Source organism: Lissotriton helveticus, chromosome 1_1 (genome assembly GCF_964261635.1).
Source record: "Lissotriton helveticus chromosome 1_1, aLisHel1.1, whole genome shotgun sequence".
In the NCBI taxonomy this organism is placed as follows: Eukaryota; Metazoa; Chordata; class Amphibia; order Caudata; family Salamandridae; genus Lissotriton; species Lissotriton helveticus.
In genome coordinates this window covers 1395064578-1395082756 of record NC_136057.1, presented here as the reverse complement: position 1 = coordinate 1395082756, position 18179 = coordinate 1395064578, and the positions used below count along the sequence as shown (strand labels likewise).

The 18179-nt window shown below is 42.8% G+C and overlaps 1 protein-coding gene and 1 long non-coding RNA gene across 8 annotated transcripts in view; one reads left to right on the top strand and one right to left on the bottom strand.

Moving 5' to 3' along the window:
• The window catches only part of LOC144825617 (coiled-coil domain-containing protein 159-like), a 395593-nt gene that overhangs the window by 277294 nt on the left and 100120 nt on the right, over nt 1-18179 (bottom strand). For all 7 annotated transcript variants that reach the window (XR_013609480.1, XR_013609460.1, XR_013609486.1 and 4 more), the window contains one exon: nt 16564-16656. Coding sequence is in view for 2 of the 7 variants with exons in the window: in XM_078684171.1 (XP_078540297.1) it covers nt 16564-16656 (93 nt within the window). In the remaining 5 variants the exon portion in view is untranslated. The remainder of the gene's footprint in view (nt 1-16563; nt 16657-18179) is intronic.
• On the top strand, nt 12546-14800 carry LOC144825746 (uncharacterized). The gene is made up of 3 exons (XR_013609546.1): nt 12546-12636; nt 12737-12867; nt 13869-14800. It is a non-coding gene; the product is annotated as an uncharacterized LOC144825746 (long non-coding RNA).

Below are 18179 nucleotides of genomic sequence, written 5' to 3'. Positions count from 1 at the left end.
CCACAACCCCCTAACCTGTACCCTGGCCATTACACCCACCAAATCAGAACCCACACCCTGGACCTTTGAAAAAGCCCTACTGTTTGACCCTGAGTACCTTAGTCTTTTTAGAGATTGGATCGCCAAATTTCTAGCCGATAATATCGGCAGCGCTTCAATTGACATAGTATGGGACACCTTGAAGGCAGGGTATCGTGGAGAGACAATGCAGCATTCTTTAAGGGCAAATAAGCTGGAGAGGGAAACTATGCAGAGCTTACAGGACAATCTTAGGCTGGCTGAAGAAAAATTGGTCAGAGCCACAAGTGGGGGATATGCAGCCAAATAAATCTCTAGTTCCCTAAGCCAGGTAGCAATTGCTAAAGCAGCTATTACTAACATCTTTACTGACAAATGGATTAGGAAAGCAACTGCTCGAAGAGAATTAGTGTATGAAGTCAATGAATATGTGGGCCAAGCTAGCAGTGCGAATGCGACAACAAACAAACTCTAATCTGATCAGGGAAATTAACGATCCAGTTGAGGGTCAACTTAAGGATATATTAGAGATGCATTCTGGCGGTTCTACAGAGATCTGTATACTAAAGAATGTAGGGGGGACTTAGTTGAGATAGAAAATTACTTTGAGGGAGGCGAGGGTGCGAGGCTTGAGGAAGAAGATCAGAACATATTGGTGGAACCCCCTAGCATAGATGAAATCTCAATCACCATCAAAAATCTTCCGAAAGGGAAGGCCTCCGGATTGGATAGCCTCCCTTCCGAGGTTTACTCAACTTTTCTGGAGCAAATCAAAAATATTTTAGTTGAATTAATTATACACATATTTAAAGGTGGCCACCCTCCCAACTCCTGGTCTAGAGCTAAAATTGTTATTCCCCCCCCCTCCAAAAAAACCTCCAGATCACTTAGGATCATATCACCCCATAACTCTTATCACTGCTGCCTCAAAAATATATTCAAAGATCTTGGCCAGCAGGGTCGCCCCCATAATACACAAAGTGATCGCCAAGAGCCAACATGGCTTCGTGCCTGGGAGATCAACCATTAACCACATCCAGAGAGTGATCACGCTACTTGGCGGTACGGAGACTGAGGGAGACCCTATGGCATTGATCATTCTCGACGCCGAGAAGGGTTTCGATAGGGTCTCCTGGCAGTTTCTTTGGTATGCTATGTCAAATGTTGGATTTAAAACAGGCTTCATTCGGGCGGTTCAAAAATTGTATGTTAACCCCAAGGCAGTAGTACTGGTCAATGGAAGCTTAACTAAGGAAATCACAATATCCTGAGGAACACGCCAGGGCTGCCCATGCTCACCATTGCTCTTCGCAATATACATCGACCCTTTTATACGCCGGTTAGAAAGGAATAGAGAGGTCACCCCTATCGTGCTACAGGGACACTCCACAAAAACACTTGCATACGCCAACGACATTGCTGTCGTCTCCACCGATCCTACAATAGCAATGCCCGCCATTGAGAGAGAAGCTAGCAAATTTGGATTAGTCTCTGGTTACGCGCTTAATCAAGGGAAGACACAGATAGTTCTGAACAAAAAAAGCAGGATGGACGATTGTCGAGTGGTGGACAAAGCTACGTACCTGGGAGTCACCATCTCTTCTAATCTCGAGAATTTGGTGGACATTAACCTAAAGCCAATGCTGTCCTCGATACAGAAGGATCTACGCCGATTAGACAACCTCCATTTGTCTATTATCGGAAGAGCAAATGCAGTTAAAATGTGTTTTTTTTCAAAAAAAATTATATTTGTTCAGGGCAATCTGTCTCGAATTCTCGAACCAATGGTTTAAAACGATTGAACGCACATTTTCTAGATTTATTTGAGCATACTCACAACCCCGACGGGCTTATAAACTTCTCACTCTCCCCAAGGACAGAGGCGGGCTTGCTCTTCCCAAACTAAAAGCGTATTACTGGGCATCTGTGCTAATATATAGCAGGGAACTACTACAAAATATGGGGACGGATGAAACGGGAGGGGATAACGACTCACCATCTATATTCCAACTTCTTCTGGGCAATACAATCAGAGAGTATCTATGGAGACATCTACATGATAGCTACCATAAAAGAGTTAAGTTTAAAACACTCTATAGTGGGTTCAAGGTTTGGAAGGTGATAAAGAAAATGCTAGGCTTAGGGCAAATCTCATACTATACCCCCTTAATGGATAACCCAATTCTCCCGGCAACCATTTTTAGTGATAACCCCATAAGCAAATGGTACAAGGCAGGTATAACTCAGCTAGGATGCCTCTTCACCCCACACAGGATTAAGTCTATCGAAGACCTGAAAAATTAATATTGGATTGGCGAGACTTTTTAAAATATCTGCAAATCAGGGATTTCCTGCTACGCAAGCCAGGGGGGAGGACACTAGGCGAAAAAACAACGTTAGTGGAGGAAATCATTCACACTAGGAACCGCACCATAAGCGGAGTCTACACCTCCCTGACCGCAATGTTTCCCGATGATTTAGAGAAAACTTCACAGAAGTGGCAGGGTAAATAGGATATAACAACTTAGGGCTTTTTGTATACTTACCAGTTAGCTCAAACTATTCTAATTTCTACTAAGCTTCAGGCACAATTTTACAAAACCTGCTTCATTTTATACTACACGCCAGATAAAATCGCCAAGTGGGGGAGCGGCAAGGGGACCTGTTGTCCGAGATGTAGGCAGTTTAAAGCTGACTCTATTCATATCTTCGCCACCTGCACCGGACTAACAACCCTAAAACAAGACAGAGAGATTGTTGACATCTGTTCTCCATAGAGAGATCGCTTTATCAAGCGAGGTAATCTTACTAGGGGCTGATGATCCAGATAACCCTGGCAGTGGCCATGAACTCCTTTTTGTTGCAATGGCAGCTTTGAGATTATGCATTATTCGGCATGGCTAGATCCTATAGCACCCTCTTTCCAACAGTGGCTAGCTAGACTATTAGCCATCTACAACATTAAGGTAGCCATCTACAAAAGGAAGGGGAAACAGCGGTGCAAAAGGGGGCTTAGGATTTGGACTCCTCTCACACAATGGTGCACCGCACAAAACTAATGGGAGTGTCTGCTGTTTCTTTGGATGCTTTCCTTTTTCCCTTTTCTCAAGGGAGATACTTGCTCTTGGAAATGTAATCAAAATGTATGATGAAGTAGATTCCTTTGCAAAGCTAAACTGTAATGTTCATGAGTTAATGTCTATTATGGAAGCTATGGTATTCCTGTCCGCCACCGGGGTGGGGTGGGGGGGTCTGTGTTAAGAAATGGAAACATTTTGAATAAAGATATTTAAAGAAAAACTCTGATCAATTCCCTTAACCTTGGCTGGGAAAGAAGGTGCTGAACAACTGTTTTTAGAAAGATGTATTGCATGTGAACTGGAGTGAAAGCGTCCTCCAAAGAGAGGACCCTACCTATGAAAGGAAGTTGACACTAGCATTTCCTAAATCCAAGCTCTTCCAAAGAGAGAGGTCCCTTTCTAAAAGCAATGTTTTATATTAATAATACCTAACTCCAAACTCCCCCAAAGAGAATTTGGTGTCTCAGAACAAAAGTTACCAATAATGCTTGAATTCTCTGAAGACAGATCCATGTCATGCCGCACGGCTGCTATGCATACTCATAGGTCCAGCAGCTCTCACATGCCCTGCACCACACAGCAAGACATACCTTACCCCTGCTGCATTGCGTCCTGTCCACAGAGCATGAGACACTTTGCCCAGTGATCCAAACCCCCTTCCTGAAGTGATGGAGCTGAGAGCGGCTTTATCTGCAAATATCAGAGACCGCATGCTTATCCGCACACTAAGGTCTGATTATAAGAGGGTCTTGAGAACCAGGTGTGACACCGTTCTGAAAGAACACTGGGATAATTTGGATTGTGCAGTTAACACTAAAAGCACAACTGCTTTTTGGTCTGCAACCAAATCTTTAAGAACTTTCAGGAATCCCTCTACACCCCTTGATTGCAATATCTCCAGTGAAGCATGGGCTGCTCATTTTTCAAAAATATACGCCCCCCATTACACTGTGATAATTCTGTGTCTAATATGCGCCCAACTAAAATCACAATAACTATAGGTGAGGTCGAAGAGGCAATATCGCAGAGTTTGAGCAATAAAGCACCTGGACCTGATGGTCTACCGATAGACCTTATAAAAGTGGAACATGAATTTTGGGCCCCCATATTATTAAATGTTTTTAACAATTTAATTACTACCGACATTCCCAGTACATGGTCAACCTCTATAATTGTACCGATTTTTAAAAGGGATCGAGATCGGATCCTAGTTGTTATAGGCCGATCTCATTAATCGACAATACCCTCAAAATTTTAGGACGAGTTTTATTCAACAAAATCAGGGCATGGGCGGAGGAAGAAAATATTTTAAATAAATGCCAGTTGGGTTTCCGGAGCCATTTGGGTACAGTGGAACAGTGCCTGAATCTGAACCTAATTATAGGCAAATATACCATCGCTCGACACAGTCCACTGTACCTGGCCTTCATGGACCTCTCGTCCGCTTTCGATTTTGTCAACAGGTCGAAGCTCTGGCAACGTCTTTTGGACTACGGTCTGAATAATAATCTGGTATACTTCCTGGCATATCTACATAGAGATCTAAAAGTGAGAGTGAGGTTAAGCATGGATGGAGCAGTGTCAGGTGACATAACGGTTGGCAGGGGCGTAAGACAAGGGTGCGTCCTTGCCCCTCTTTTATTTATTTTATATATCAATGAACTTCATAACGCCCTGTCTAATTTAACTCCAGATGTCCCCATAATAAATGACACTAAACTCCCCTCCTTACTCTATGCAGACAATGCAGTTTTAATGGGTCGCACACCGAATGCTCTGAGGATTTTAGTGAGGGGATTTGTAGATTTTATGTATAGCCTTGACCTTTGCACTAATTTAAAAAAATCCTTTTTAATGTGCTGTGGCCCTAAAAAACACCACATTAATAGGATTGTTTTAGAACAGGGATCGCTGCTATGCACTCGCACTTTTCCATACCTGGGCTTACAATTTGCCGACAATGGCTCATGGACCACCCATTTGGCTTATGGTCGGTCTAAGTTCATCAAGGCCATAAATTCGGTACTGTCCCTTCCGAAGCCTAAGAGATTTATGGTGGTCCAGTCTTTATTAAAAATATATAAGACACAATGCGTCCCTGTTATGACCTATGGGGCCGAAATCTGGGGATACTCAAACTTAAAAAATGCCCAGGCAGAAGAGAACAGATTTTGCAGAAGGCTTCTGGGTCTACCAATTTCATCCTCCACTTTTATAACCCATAATGAATTAAAATTGTTTCATCTGGAGGATTAAATCAAGGCACGCCCCATTTTATTTTGGATTAAAGTTTGGAAAAACCCAGAAGCATCATTAACAAGGGAAATTTTATATGACTGCCTAAAATGTGATCAGGGTCTTAAAATCCCATGGTTAGCCCAAGTTCGTGAAAGCCTGGCAGCAATCAATCTCGAATACATATTTGAGAATCCAAATAGACTAGAGGGGATTAATGAGAAGTCAATACGCAATACCCTCTATAGGCATTATGGGGAGTCTAGATACAATGTTGAGACAGCAAAATCCTCTGTGAAAGGGTACATTCAAATAGAAGGCGAAGCTGTATCTACTACGCCCAAACCGGCTAGCTACCTCCTCAAAGAAATTACTTGTTGGGAGCGCAGTCTTCTGTTTCGCCTACGAGCAGGATCCATAAAGTATTTACTGTGTTTTCCCCTAGGCTACCACTGTAATATCGAGAATCTGGTTTGCCCATGTCAGAATTCTGGGACCAAACCACAATGCACTTTTTATTCTTTTGCACTTACTATCATAAATATAGCAAGTCCCTTTTGATACCATTTTTTAGAGCCAAAGGCATAAAAGATTTTAATGTTGCATTTAAATCCATTTTACTGCTTAATGATGATGAATTAATGTATCGTGTGTGTACTTTTTTAAAAATGGCCAACCGTTCTCGTACTTCTATGAACTAATATCTATTCTAATGCACTATGTCACCTACATTGATTGGAAGAAGACCTTTTTGTATTTTGCACATTTGCACTTTAACTTTATGCTGCTATCTGTAAATGTGTGAATTATCTTCTCTTTGTCTGTAATTTGGTAAATACAGAGATATAGATATTAATTCATTCTTTGATTTATGGCTGCTACTACACAATGCACTTTATTCAGATAGTCTAATAACTTGGACATATGCCTTATGCACTTTAGAAATTTATGATTAAAACAATGCTGCTAATCGCTTGCTTTATGTACATTCTGCTGCTAGCTTAACATTGATTTTTGCACATGTATATTTATTAGATTGAGTTTTTAGAAATAGATCAGAATTGATCAATAGATGCCCTGTACTTTTTTATTGTTATTGTTGTTATCTAGGAAAATGTAGTACAGTTATTTTAAATTTGACCATGTATGTAATTATGTGTATACTTTTATGGATAATGCAATATCCGAATAAAGGTTATCTTGATCTTGATCTTGATCTACTTCAAGTGATGGAGTCAGGATGTAAGATCATGGACAGGTCAGGGGTGATTTAGGGATGAATGTCAGGTATGCACCTTTATTCCCTGGCTGAATGCCATTCAATCATACCCACAATGGTGGGCTTGGGCAGGGGGATCTTTATCCCGGAAGAGCCTGCCCAAGGATCCTCCTTGTTCCGGAATTCAAGAGAAGTAGGGTACTGCTGCTGTGTTACTGTGCCAGGTAGCAGTGGGGAGCAGTGAGTGGAGCCCTGTGGGATCGACTTGGTTCATCGTCACTGGCAGGCAGCGGACCTTTGAATGGGCAGGCAGCAGGAGGGCGCTGATCAAATAATATGTAATAGGATTTTGTGGTCAATATAAAGGAAGAACACGTACAGCTGATACAGGTCGGGGTGAAGGGTTTCCTTTGCTTAGAGGTGCATTATTAGGAGTATTTCTGTCATAAAGGTGGAGTGGGGCAAAACAGAATTGAGCGGCCGGATGATGGTAAAGGGGGATGTGGTTGGGTTGGGGGGTGTCTTGTAAGCAGGTCGACAGGAGGAGTTGCAGCAGCTAGGACTGATAAGAATTAGGGTAAGGGCAGGTCGGACAGGGGAAGCACCCCCTCTCTCCATTTCTCCTCCCCCTTTCCTAACCAAACTACAGGGTTGCCTTGAGGTGCCAGGCCCAGAGGTGAGGAGCTCATAATTCTTCAATCCAGGTTCCTCAAAGAGAGGCCTTTGATGATGAACAAAATGTAGGGTTCTAAAAATTCCAAAATCCAGGCTCCTCAGAAGAGAAGGGGTACCTATGACTAGAAGCTAGGAACCAATGAGGCGGGTAATGCAGACACCCAGGATCATTGTGACAAGCAATAGTAGGAATGGGGAACAAATTGTAAAGATCCATCAGGGATTGGAATGTAAACCCATAGTAAGATTTGCACCGGGCCATTAATGGGGGAAGAGGGACTGAACAAACTAACTCGAGAAGGGTAAATGCGGATTCACTTCTGCAGGCAAGAGTCCCACACATATCTCATCTGGTATCTAAGTTAAGAGGGTGAGCACGCAGTCAACTCAGTGGCAACACCGCATCAAAATACCTTTCACTCGCACTCGGCCAGCCACAAGGATGATAGAGGAAGCCTGGGAACTTAGCAGAGAAAGGTCAATCTACCAGGGCTTTGCACCAAGTTGTACCCGCCGTCAGTTGACAGCAGCCTCTACAGACCCCTCCTGTGATAGATACAGGCAATCGACTAAAGTGTTGTACACTCTCTGAAGCAGTTCCATGGTCCAGGACTTAAGGAATGATAGTACTGAAATGATACAGCTCCTACATAAACAACATGGGGACTATCCAGTCTGATGTGTTTACTATGGTTGCCACCTTTCTCAGAAAAAGCACCATTTGTTTATGTTTTGCTATTCTCCAACAGCCAATAGCTGATAGAGGAAAATAAATTGGGTAGAATTGACAGAGTTCTTTTGTAAAGTTGTAATTATCCTTCTGTTCCCTCTAATAATCATTCCGAAACCATTTAGATAGTTCTCAAATACTTTTTAAATTGATTTCTATCTGTGTTTTTTGTGTTTTAGGTTTATGTTTCAGAAGGGAAAAATAGTGTTTCACTGCTTTTCCTAATAGATGTACCGACCTGGATTAAAAAATACAGACGAAGACGGTCAAAAAACAGAGACAGACTGTAACCCAAGGGGCTTATTTCCGAGCCTATTGCACCGCCAGTGCGTCACTTTTTTCTGACGCACCGGAAGCACAATGGGCTGCACAATGCAGGCCACGTAAAGTCACCCTGCATGACTTTTCATGGAACATATCCTGAGCTCCAAATTCCAGTAAAAGGTTCTTAAAGACAAGATGATCTTCCCCAACTTCTTCTTTATTTCAAATTATTTCTTCAGAACACAAGGTCTAGCCGCCTACTTCGTCCTGTGTGGAATAAACTACGGACTTCCTCAGGGCTAGATATTATAATGAATAGAAGTCTAATTACTACTCCAAACAACACAGGGAGCTGATTTTTGAGACAGTATCTTATACACCAAAAACAATGTTACATAACAATATAAAGAGAATAAGACAAAGCGTTAGGCAAAGTGCTCACAAGCTCAACTAAATACCAAAGAAAGATCTCATTTCCTATTAGGGTGTTTCTCATATTAGAGACACCTAAAGTTACATCAAAGAAAGAACCAACCACCACACCCAAATCAAAGTAATGTGAGAAGACACACCACCAATAAACAAGAGAAAATTAAAAGTTGTAAATATACGAGAAAGAGTACAAAATAAAGCAGAAAGAAAGTCCTTAAAAAAATATAAAGCCGTCTCATAGGCCATGGATACGTTTATCAAGAGTAGAATCCCACATATTAAGAGTGCAATTAGCCCATATTAAAGTTAACAAACTGTGAACAAATTCAAAACTCACCTATTCACCATAAATACCATGTAGTAAAAGGTAATTCTTTTAAGCATCCAATAGTCTGAAAGAAGTTACAACACACATACAAATCTATGTATGCATTGTGCAGCACACATAGAAACAGCAAAAAGCAATGAACGGTTGTTTATGTGCAGGAAGGTGTTCCTTCCTGCACATAAACGATCATTAAAAAAAAATTATGATTAGCAACCTCTAAGTGTGCTGCACAATGGAGCTGACATAGAAGATTCAAATCGTTGTTGTGATTGCTTATGTGCAGGAAGGGACACCGTCCTGCACATAAACAATAATTTCCTCAATCATTTCCTCAATTGGTGCACGGGTGCCTGCGTAGCTGCTAGACAGTTTAATTTAGTGCCAGCACTAGGGAAAATGCAGGGACGTGCCATTTCTTTGTAAATATGGCTCTTCCCTGTATTTTCGAGATGGCCAAGCATTGCGTTAGCTTTTTGTGCTTACCGCCATGCTCTGCCAGTCCGTTGTACATATACCAATTATTATACAAAGCATGGACTACAAAATCTCAAGCTTACATAAATATCTTGCTACACAATGTAGACTTCTATCTAATTTCCACATCCAGCCAAGCTTAAACCCAACTGGGGTTATTTACAAGTCCCTTGCGCCACTGGTGAGTCACTTTTAACATGGGTAAAAGTGACGCATTGGCAGCGCAAGGGGCTTGTAAATAAGTCCCAACATGTATTAGAACTGTGGGGCAGATTTACAAGCTCCTTGTGGCAATTTTACATGCCTTTGTGTCACTTTTGTGATGCAGCGGTGGCGTAAACAATGCGCCACGTTGCGGCCCATTTACAACGTGACGCATCTAGGGAGATGCGTCACGTTGTATAGCCCTGCACCACATTATACCTTGCGTTCCCATGCAAAAAAAGCCTCATAGAAGTGACAAAGTGAAATCTACAAGATTTCACTGCGCCACTTCTAGGATGCCACTGCGCCAAACCCTTATGCATGCTTGGAGCAGGCGTAAGGAGTGAACCAGCACAGTAAGTAAAGGCCTCTCAGAGCATTGCTGGAGTTGCATCATGCTTGCGACACAATTCCAGAAATGCGTGACCTTTGTGCCAACAGATGCGTGACGTATCTGTCAATTGTAAATGAGCTGCCTCCATGGTGGCTGGTTTTTTGGCTCAGCGCAAGGAAACTGATGCATCTCTGCTATAACGCTGAGATGCGTCAGTTTCTTGTAAATTTGCCACTGTGTTCCTTTATTATTCCAAACCACAGACTTTGCAAATTTTCGTTACAAGTGCATGATAGTGGGATTATGTTCAAATCAACATTTTTTTGCAGTAATATATTTATGTAAATTAGAAGGCTACGTTTTTACAAAGTCTCCTATGGAAGTCTCTGTTTTCACGCGCTCCCTTCACTTTGAGCTATGGTCAGTGGTCAAAGTGGGCAGGATCGGCAGGGCAAGAAGTGCTCCTACTTCTTTTATTTCAAGGATTCCGTTCCCCTACATTTTCATTTTGAAAATGCGTCCCAGGACGCAAGAAAATCGCCATCATCTATAAATAAATCTTGGCGTTCCTGAGGGGCGGGGCGGCATAGAAGTAATAGGACTCTGTCTTTTCCTTCTTGTCCAGAGAAGAAAAAGACAGTGTCCACTTCTGATCCGCCACTTCAGCGCCCCCCCACTCTTCCCTTCTTCCCTCTCTTTCTGTCTAGCAGTTCTCCTCTTACTGAAAACCGGGACTTCAAGAAGCGGCTCTCACTCGTTTTCCTCTCCTTGCGTTTATTTGCTCCCCGGTGAAATGTATCCCAAAAAGAAAAACACTTTAGGTTGAAATGTCTTATTTTTCTGACATTTTAATTCCAAAGAGCAGCATCGGGAATAAAAGGTTAAAATATGAAAAATAACTAAATAATGTAAGACAGACTGGTAGTAAACTGGCCAGATTGATCTTATTCACACGCAAAGACATTAGCGCCACTTTTACCGAGTTTGCTAGTGAAGCGCTATTTTTGATTTCTTGTCTTTGTTTTCCTTGGGCTTGCAACAAGTGCACCAATCCTGGAGGCACTGCAATATGTGGATTGGAAAACAAAATGTGTACTGCGAATCTGCGTCCAGGGATGTGGTCTTTTTACCATACTGCTTACTTTTTGTAAGGATACAAGCAATGGACAGTGAATTGGGTCCATTCAGGGCCCTGTAGTCATGTCCTTAACTTTTCAGTCAAAAGCACTCACTGATTTCTGAATAGTGAGTGTAAAAGCGTTAAGGTAACCATGTTGTTCCTGCTTACATTTCACATGATTTGCTAAATTTTGCATTTCCTATGAGTGTTTGCTTTTTCCAGGATTTTGTTACTTTTTTTGTAGGCCGCATATTGCTCTTGTCTAGTGCGCAATTTAAATTGAGACGCATCCAGGTGTTTATAGCCGGCAACAATTGGGTTGTAGTTGAAGGCAGTGTGAGTTTTTCTCAGTGGGGCAGTATGGTGTTCAGTGGGGGAGAGGATGATGTGGCACTATGGCCAGAGCTGCTGGATTTGGAACTGGGGAACCAGGTTCAGCGTTAATAGCCAGTCCACCAGACCACTCCCCGGAGAGAGCACAATCCCACACTAGACCTTAGAAGGCTACGCAGGACCTTAGAAGCCCTGGTGTCTTAGCAACAGCAGGTGGACCCTAGCATGACAAATGTAGGTTAACCTTCAAGGCATGTCCACCACAATCCATTCTGAAGTTCACCTCCAGTCTTGCGGGCAGGCCTATGAAGCAGCACACCCTAGAACAACAGTGACTCTGTCACTGAGGTCACAGGACCCTTGAGAAGGGCCAGCTCTAGGGCGGTGCAACGGTGTGACCGCACCGGGTGCTGACTTTGGGTGGAGGCATTATGTTTGCAAGTATCTTATGGTGTTAAAAGCGCTTGCTGCCTTCTTCCTGGCCTCCCAAACAAAGAGGAACTTAAATGCATAATAATGTTGGACTCGATCCGGAATGGACTAAACCGGACGGAGGATTGGACTTCCCTTCTATGAACTTATAATTATCCTTGAAATTTCCCTGTTGGTTTTTTGGTTTTTCACACCATCTGGCCTGGCAAGGTGGCCTCAAAATGAACATTTCCGAAGGGGCACATTATCCTAGGCTCAATTTAATTAATTTAGTTTAATTTCATCTGTGTATAAAGAGTAAGGCCATGGAATATATTCTTGAAAAATTGTATAAAATTGTATATTATCGACAGTGTAATCTTGTGCACATGGCATATACGAGTTTAAATGTTTCATATATCTGTATTACCACTATAACCAATCAATGTGGAAGTCTGTATGGATAGCCGTTATGCGTAAAAATGGTTGGCAGAGCCTGTTAGGTGGTTGCTCTCAAGGGTAATGCACTAAGGCCGTTTCTCACCGGTACATAATCACTGGCTCACTATAGAGAACCATGAGCACTATCACCCCACTCTAAGATGTCCGCCGTAACTGTAAAGGGGTTAGTCCCTCATCGCTTTCGATTAGCACCAGCCCCAGCAACCCGGAAACCCACTCTCACTATAACACCCTCGGGACCTTGCCGCAAGCACGGAGGAGTGAGACCATTGAGTCCCCCCCCCCAACGCCTCTTGCTTCGTAGATTCCTACGTAAGGTAAGCGTTCGTCTGCAGTTCGCTACCGCATTGTTTCTAAGGAGACCCCGACTACCATTCATGGGGCTAACAGCCATCGTGTTCTTGTTCCTTTCCATAGCAATAATATCGCCGCAAACACGCGGTTGGAGTTACTAAGGAGCATTGGACTCCGGACATTGTACTGTAATTCGTCCAGCAAGGAGGACTCCACTGTGGGCCCCAGACTTGCTCAGACACGTTATAATTAAGGTATTCAGTTCATGATTTGGGCCCTTGTCATTTACACCAACACGTGTTAATCTGTTCGCCTGTAATTGATATAATGCATTCATTTCAGGCACTTGAAATACGCGGGGTTTTCAACCCACCCCACCCTCCACAGCGCCTGACCTATGTCCAAAAGGATCCGATCGGTCAGTGGCATCCCTGTTTTTGGCTATCGGCTGGTTTTAAAACTGCATGACCTTTTAAAACTGCATGACACTGCACTCGCAAAACCTGCATCACGTTCAGTTAATTTATTTATTTATTTATTTATTTTATTTTTGTTATTGAATTATTCACTGCGCCGTTTTTCTATTCACCGAATTACCTCTTTTAGACTGTGCCTGCACACCCCGGGCGACATCACGGCTCCCCCCACAAACTGAGCCTGCACCACCCTTGGCTGCATCGCGGCCTCATACCGTTTCTGGGAAACCATCAAGTGGCCTTGGCCACAGTGTGCACAGATCCCACCACAATGACCGGTCCTAATGGACTTCGGATCACAGGACTTTTTGGTGCCCACATCGGGTAATCCAGCCTGCCCTCATCAGCAAATCGGCAATAGCCCTTCATTGCGCCATTTTGCCTTATGTAAATTGGCAACGGGTCGGTTGTAAATTGAAATCCATTTTCTCCCTATGGGTTTTCACACCGGCCTTGGTTGGCCAGGTCCATCACGGCACAAGACCGGTTAAAGAAGAACACTGCGACTGGGCACCTATACACCCGCACCGACGTTAAAACTTGATATCACAAGCCACGGTATGCTCTCCACCGCACCAATTTTGGCATCACAGGGCGCCCTTCACCTGCATGGTTCGGCCTTGAACTTGTCACATGGTGACTGACTTTGGTCACTTGGTTTTGTGATTAGTTGCTAGGTGGATGTGGTAATAGACCTTGCTAATGTAATTGTGTCAAAAAATTGCTAGGCGGATGCCTTATGTTGTTCTTTTTATCTTTCTTCCTCCTTACCTCAACAGGCGTCTGCAATACAAACAGGCTATGATTAGTACAGTCCTGATGAGGATCCCGGTTTATTAGGGGCCAGGGGATCGAAACGTCAATGATTAAACAGTTCTACAGCTAATTTACTTGTATATTGTTCTGTAGATACTGTAGGTCGAAACTTGCTGAGAATATGTAATAGTTTGCAAGCGACAATTGGCTCCAACGTTCTTTGCCTGTTTAAAACTTTCTCCTTACTTGTCTATTTCTCTCACTGTTTGTTTTTTCATTTTGGGTTAGGTACAGGATTGTGCCCTATCTAAATTTGTATGTGTGACCTCTCTGAGGTCAATTGATATCTTATTGATCATAAATTAAAACTTTCTCACCCGGCTGGGTGGAGAATATTGATTATAGTACTGATTCTGGTCTTTAATTTTATTGTGTATTCTGCTGATCTATCCTTAGGACCCTTGTTCATTATAATAACTGATCACCCATGGTCCAAAGGTATCCATCGGGCTCCCTTGTTTATTTAAAAAAATTCTTCCTGGCCTCCAGCAATTTTCAGCAACAATAAAAATGTCATGATGACTCTGGTGATTAATTTTCTTCCTAGAGAGAGATCGGAATTTTGTCTAGTGGAAGTTTTGGGTCATGGAAAGGTAGCTCCGATGGTAATTGTGCCTGCTGTAAAGAACATGTACCATGCAGATCACAAAGTGCACATAATGTAAATAGGTCAGTGGGCTACTGCTTTTGTCAGAGAGATCCTTTTGTTACTTGCAGTTTATAAGTTAAAATCCTAACATAGAACAGTGAGCTATTAACTGTCGTCTAAGAGCTGCATACAAACTGTAAGGTATAAATTAGATTGTTATGTTGTCCCCCCTAGTGTTTGCTTATCCTAATGTTGCGAAAAGTGTTCTTTTGGACAGAAATTAATTCTGATTATTAAAGAGAGAGAGAGAACAAACATGGTATTACGTTTTAAATTCTGAGTTTCTGTTTCTCTAGACCAATCACTATTAAACTATACGGCCTACTAGTATGGTTGTCATGTGGCTCCTACACCTTGTAGTCCTAAGTCTTATGTAACATTTTGTATACAGTGATTTACACACATATTGATTGTCTCTGTGTAATTTGTGTGATGTAATGTGCTCAGATACCCTACAATGGTATGAGTGGTGCTGTAAATCAAATTAAATGCATCTGAGAGAGAGTGTGGTTATGGAGACTTGAGGGGCACTGTTAAAGGGTGGTAGAGAGGGAATCCATGGCAGAGGTGGTCATTGGGGGGCACTAACAAACATCAATGCACAGGGCACCACCAGTGCTAATGCCGGCCATGCCCTTGAGGCTAGTCTGCCTCATCCATAGGTACCTCCATTGCCTTTTTTCAGCAGTAGTAGCTGCAACTCAACAGGGATTGGCAATGCAGAATTTGCACGCACACCAAAGTAAGTTTGCAAACTTCTCAGTCTCTGCTTCATTCACAAGCAATTTTAACATCTGCTGCTTGCTGTGGGGGCCACTGGAATTAATTATGCAGCAAATGAGGACAAAATCATGCCACAGTGTTGACTAAAATATGCATTAAAAAAAAGGGTGCCGCATAATGAAGTATATTTTCTGATATTTTATTATTTTGACATGTGTACACATGCTAACAGTCTCTTTAAATATTTTGCCTTATTAGTACCAGTGTAACGTACAAAAGCAGCAGCGAGAAAGGTGATCAGTTAACCTTTGCAATAAACCATCCACTCCGCAGCAACACAAGTCACAATTTTTATTAACTTTTGATACGTTTGAGCTACAAACAATTTATTCGTTTAAATGGTCAGATCATGCAGCAGATATGGATTATGAGGCAAATATGGCAGAGCCATAATTATATAGAAAACATTTGCAAACTAGGATATTTTGCCATTCATGTTTGAACTGCTGTTGTGGAAAAATTGAGAAGTGCTGATGACAGAAACTCTATGGCTCGGAGACAAATGGCTTGTGCTTTCACATTTTATCGTATTTGGGACATTCCGTGATTAGAAGCATATTCCACTTTGTGAATGTATTTTAATGTCAATAACTCATTATAACCTTAACTAATCGTGTGTATCCATTGGTTAATTAAACTGGGCAGTGAAATGCCAAACAAATACTAAAAATTGGGATGTTTGCGGATTCTGGCCACACCTCTGGCTCCTCCCACTGATCCAATCCTCTGGATAGTCCTGCCCTCTGATTCTCCACTCACAGTTCCCCTACTTTTATCCCCCCACTTCGATTAATGGTTATGGTAAGCAGCATATTTTTGCTGACAGTGCAGCATTGTAGAATGCACTGCGACATCTTTTTCCAACACTTGAGGACTGAGGGTTTAACAAAACTCCTCTTAAGGTATGTTCTTTCTTTCAATCAAATTGACAACACTTTCAAGGCTTCACATTTTATGGTGTGCTTTCCTAAAGAAGTTAAATAACAAAGGACAGAAGGACACACAAACACCATAGCCGTAAAGGGCAAGCAGCAAAGTGAACTGCACATTCTGATTGGTCAGAATACGAGAATCACATGGGCTTTATTTTTCGGCTACTGAGAATGGAGGTCCAGGCCATCATTAAAAAAGACTCATTTAAATAATGTTTTTTCTTGTTGGTGACTTGTTGTAACAGGGTTTCGGGGCAGCACACTACTTTGGCCAGTGTGAGGCTTACGTTTTACCTGGGTGGAGCTCGTCCGGTTCTTCGTCCCCAGGGAAGGCGAGGGGGTTTTACATGCCTTGTCTGCCCTCTGGAACTTGTGCTGGAATTCATCCTGTGTAGAGAAGCAAAAAAAAAAAGACAACACCCCCCGTTATAATAGTAAATAAACATATGTGACTCTACGCACATACACACCAGAAGAAATCAAGGATAGCGAAGGCATGCGCACTCCAGGAGGCAGAATCATAATACAGATTTTCAACTCATTACGAGTTACTGGAGTCACCTGTGTTGAGAAATTTCATATCGCACTGAGACATGTACACACACTGGCACTGTACACACACTGGCAACTGTACACACTGGCACTGTGATGAGTTGACCACGGTTAATGTGATGAAAGAGGCGAGTCATACTTCTCGAAACATTTTCTGATTTTCACATGTTTTGTTTGGGAACTATTTCCAATGGTTGGTGTTTTGGAGCAGTGTAACCTTCCAGTGTGCTGGAGCAATGCTGGCTCCCAGTTTGGTGGAATGTTCTTATCTTCCTTTGAGGAGCAATTCTAGAATCCAGAGTGCTGAACCGGTCTTAGTTCCCCACAGACCTGAAGTGGTGTTAGCTTTCAGTGTGTTAAGGCAGTGTTAGATTCTGGTGTTATGAAGCATTCTTTGCTTCCAGTGTTCTACTTTGGACTTAGCCTCCAGTGTGCTAGAACGATGTAAGCATCCATTGTGCTAGAGCAGTGCTTGTGCTGGAGGGGTGCTAGCTTCCAGCATGCGGGAGTGATGCTAGCTACCAATGTACAGGAGTGGTGTTAACTCATGCTCCCAGTGTGCAAAAGTGGGCTGGCTTCCAGTGTGCAGGAGTGGTGCTAGCTTCCAGTGTGCAGGAGTGGTGCTAGCTTTCAGTGTGAAGGAGTGGTGTTCGCTTCCAGTGTGAAGGAGTTGTGCTAGCGTCCAATGTGAAGGAGTGGTGTTAGCTTCCAGTGTGAAGGAGTGATGTTAAATCCCAGTGTGCATTGTTAGCTCTCAGTGTGCAGGAATTGTGTCTGCTTCCAGTGAGCAGGAGTGGTGCTAGATTCCAGTGTGATGAAGCATTGTTTGTTTCTAGTGCAGTAGCGATGTTGACTCCCAGTGTTAGCTTCCAGTTTGCAGGGGTGGTGTTAGCTTACATTGTGAAGGAGTGGCGTTAGCTCTCGGTGCGCATGAGTGGTGCTAGATTCCAGTGTACGAGTGGTGTTAACTCCTGCTTTCAGTATGCAGAAGTGGGCTAGCTTCCAGTGTGCAGGAGTGGAGTTAGCTCCCACTATGGAGGAGTGGTGTTAGCTCCCAGTGTGAAGGAGTGGTGTTAGCTTCCAGTGTGAAGGAGTGATGTTAAATCCCAGTGTGCATTGTTAGCTCTCAGTGTGCAGGAATTGTGTCTGCTTCCAGTGAGCAGGAGTGGTGCTAGATTCCAGTGTGATGAAGCATTGTTTGTTTCTAGTGCAGTAGCGATGTTGACTCCCAGTGTTAGCTTCCAGTTTGCAGGGGTGGTGTTAGCTTACATTGTGAAAGAGTGGCGTTAGCTCTCGGTGCGCATGAGTGGTGCTAGCTTCCAGTGTACGAGTGGTGTTAACTCCTGCTTTCAGTATGC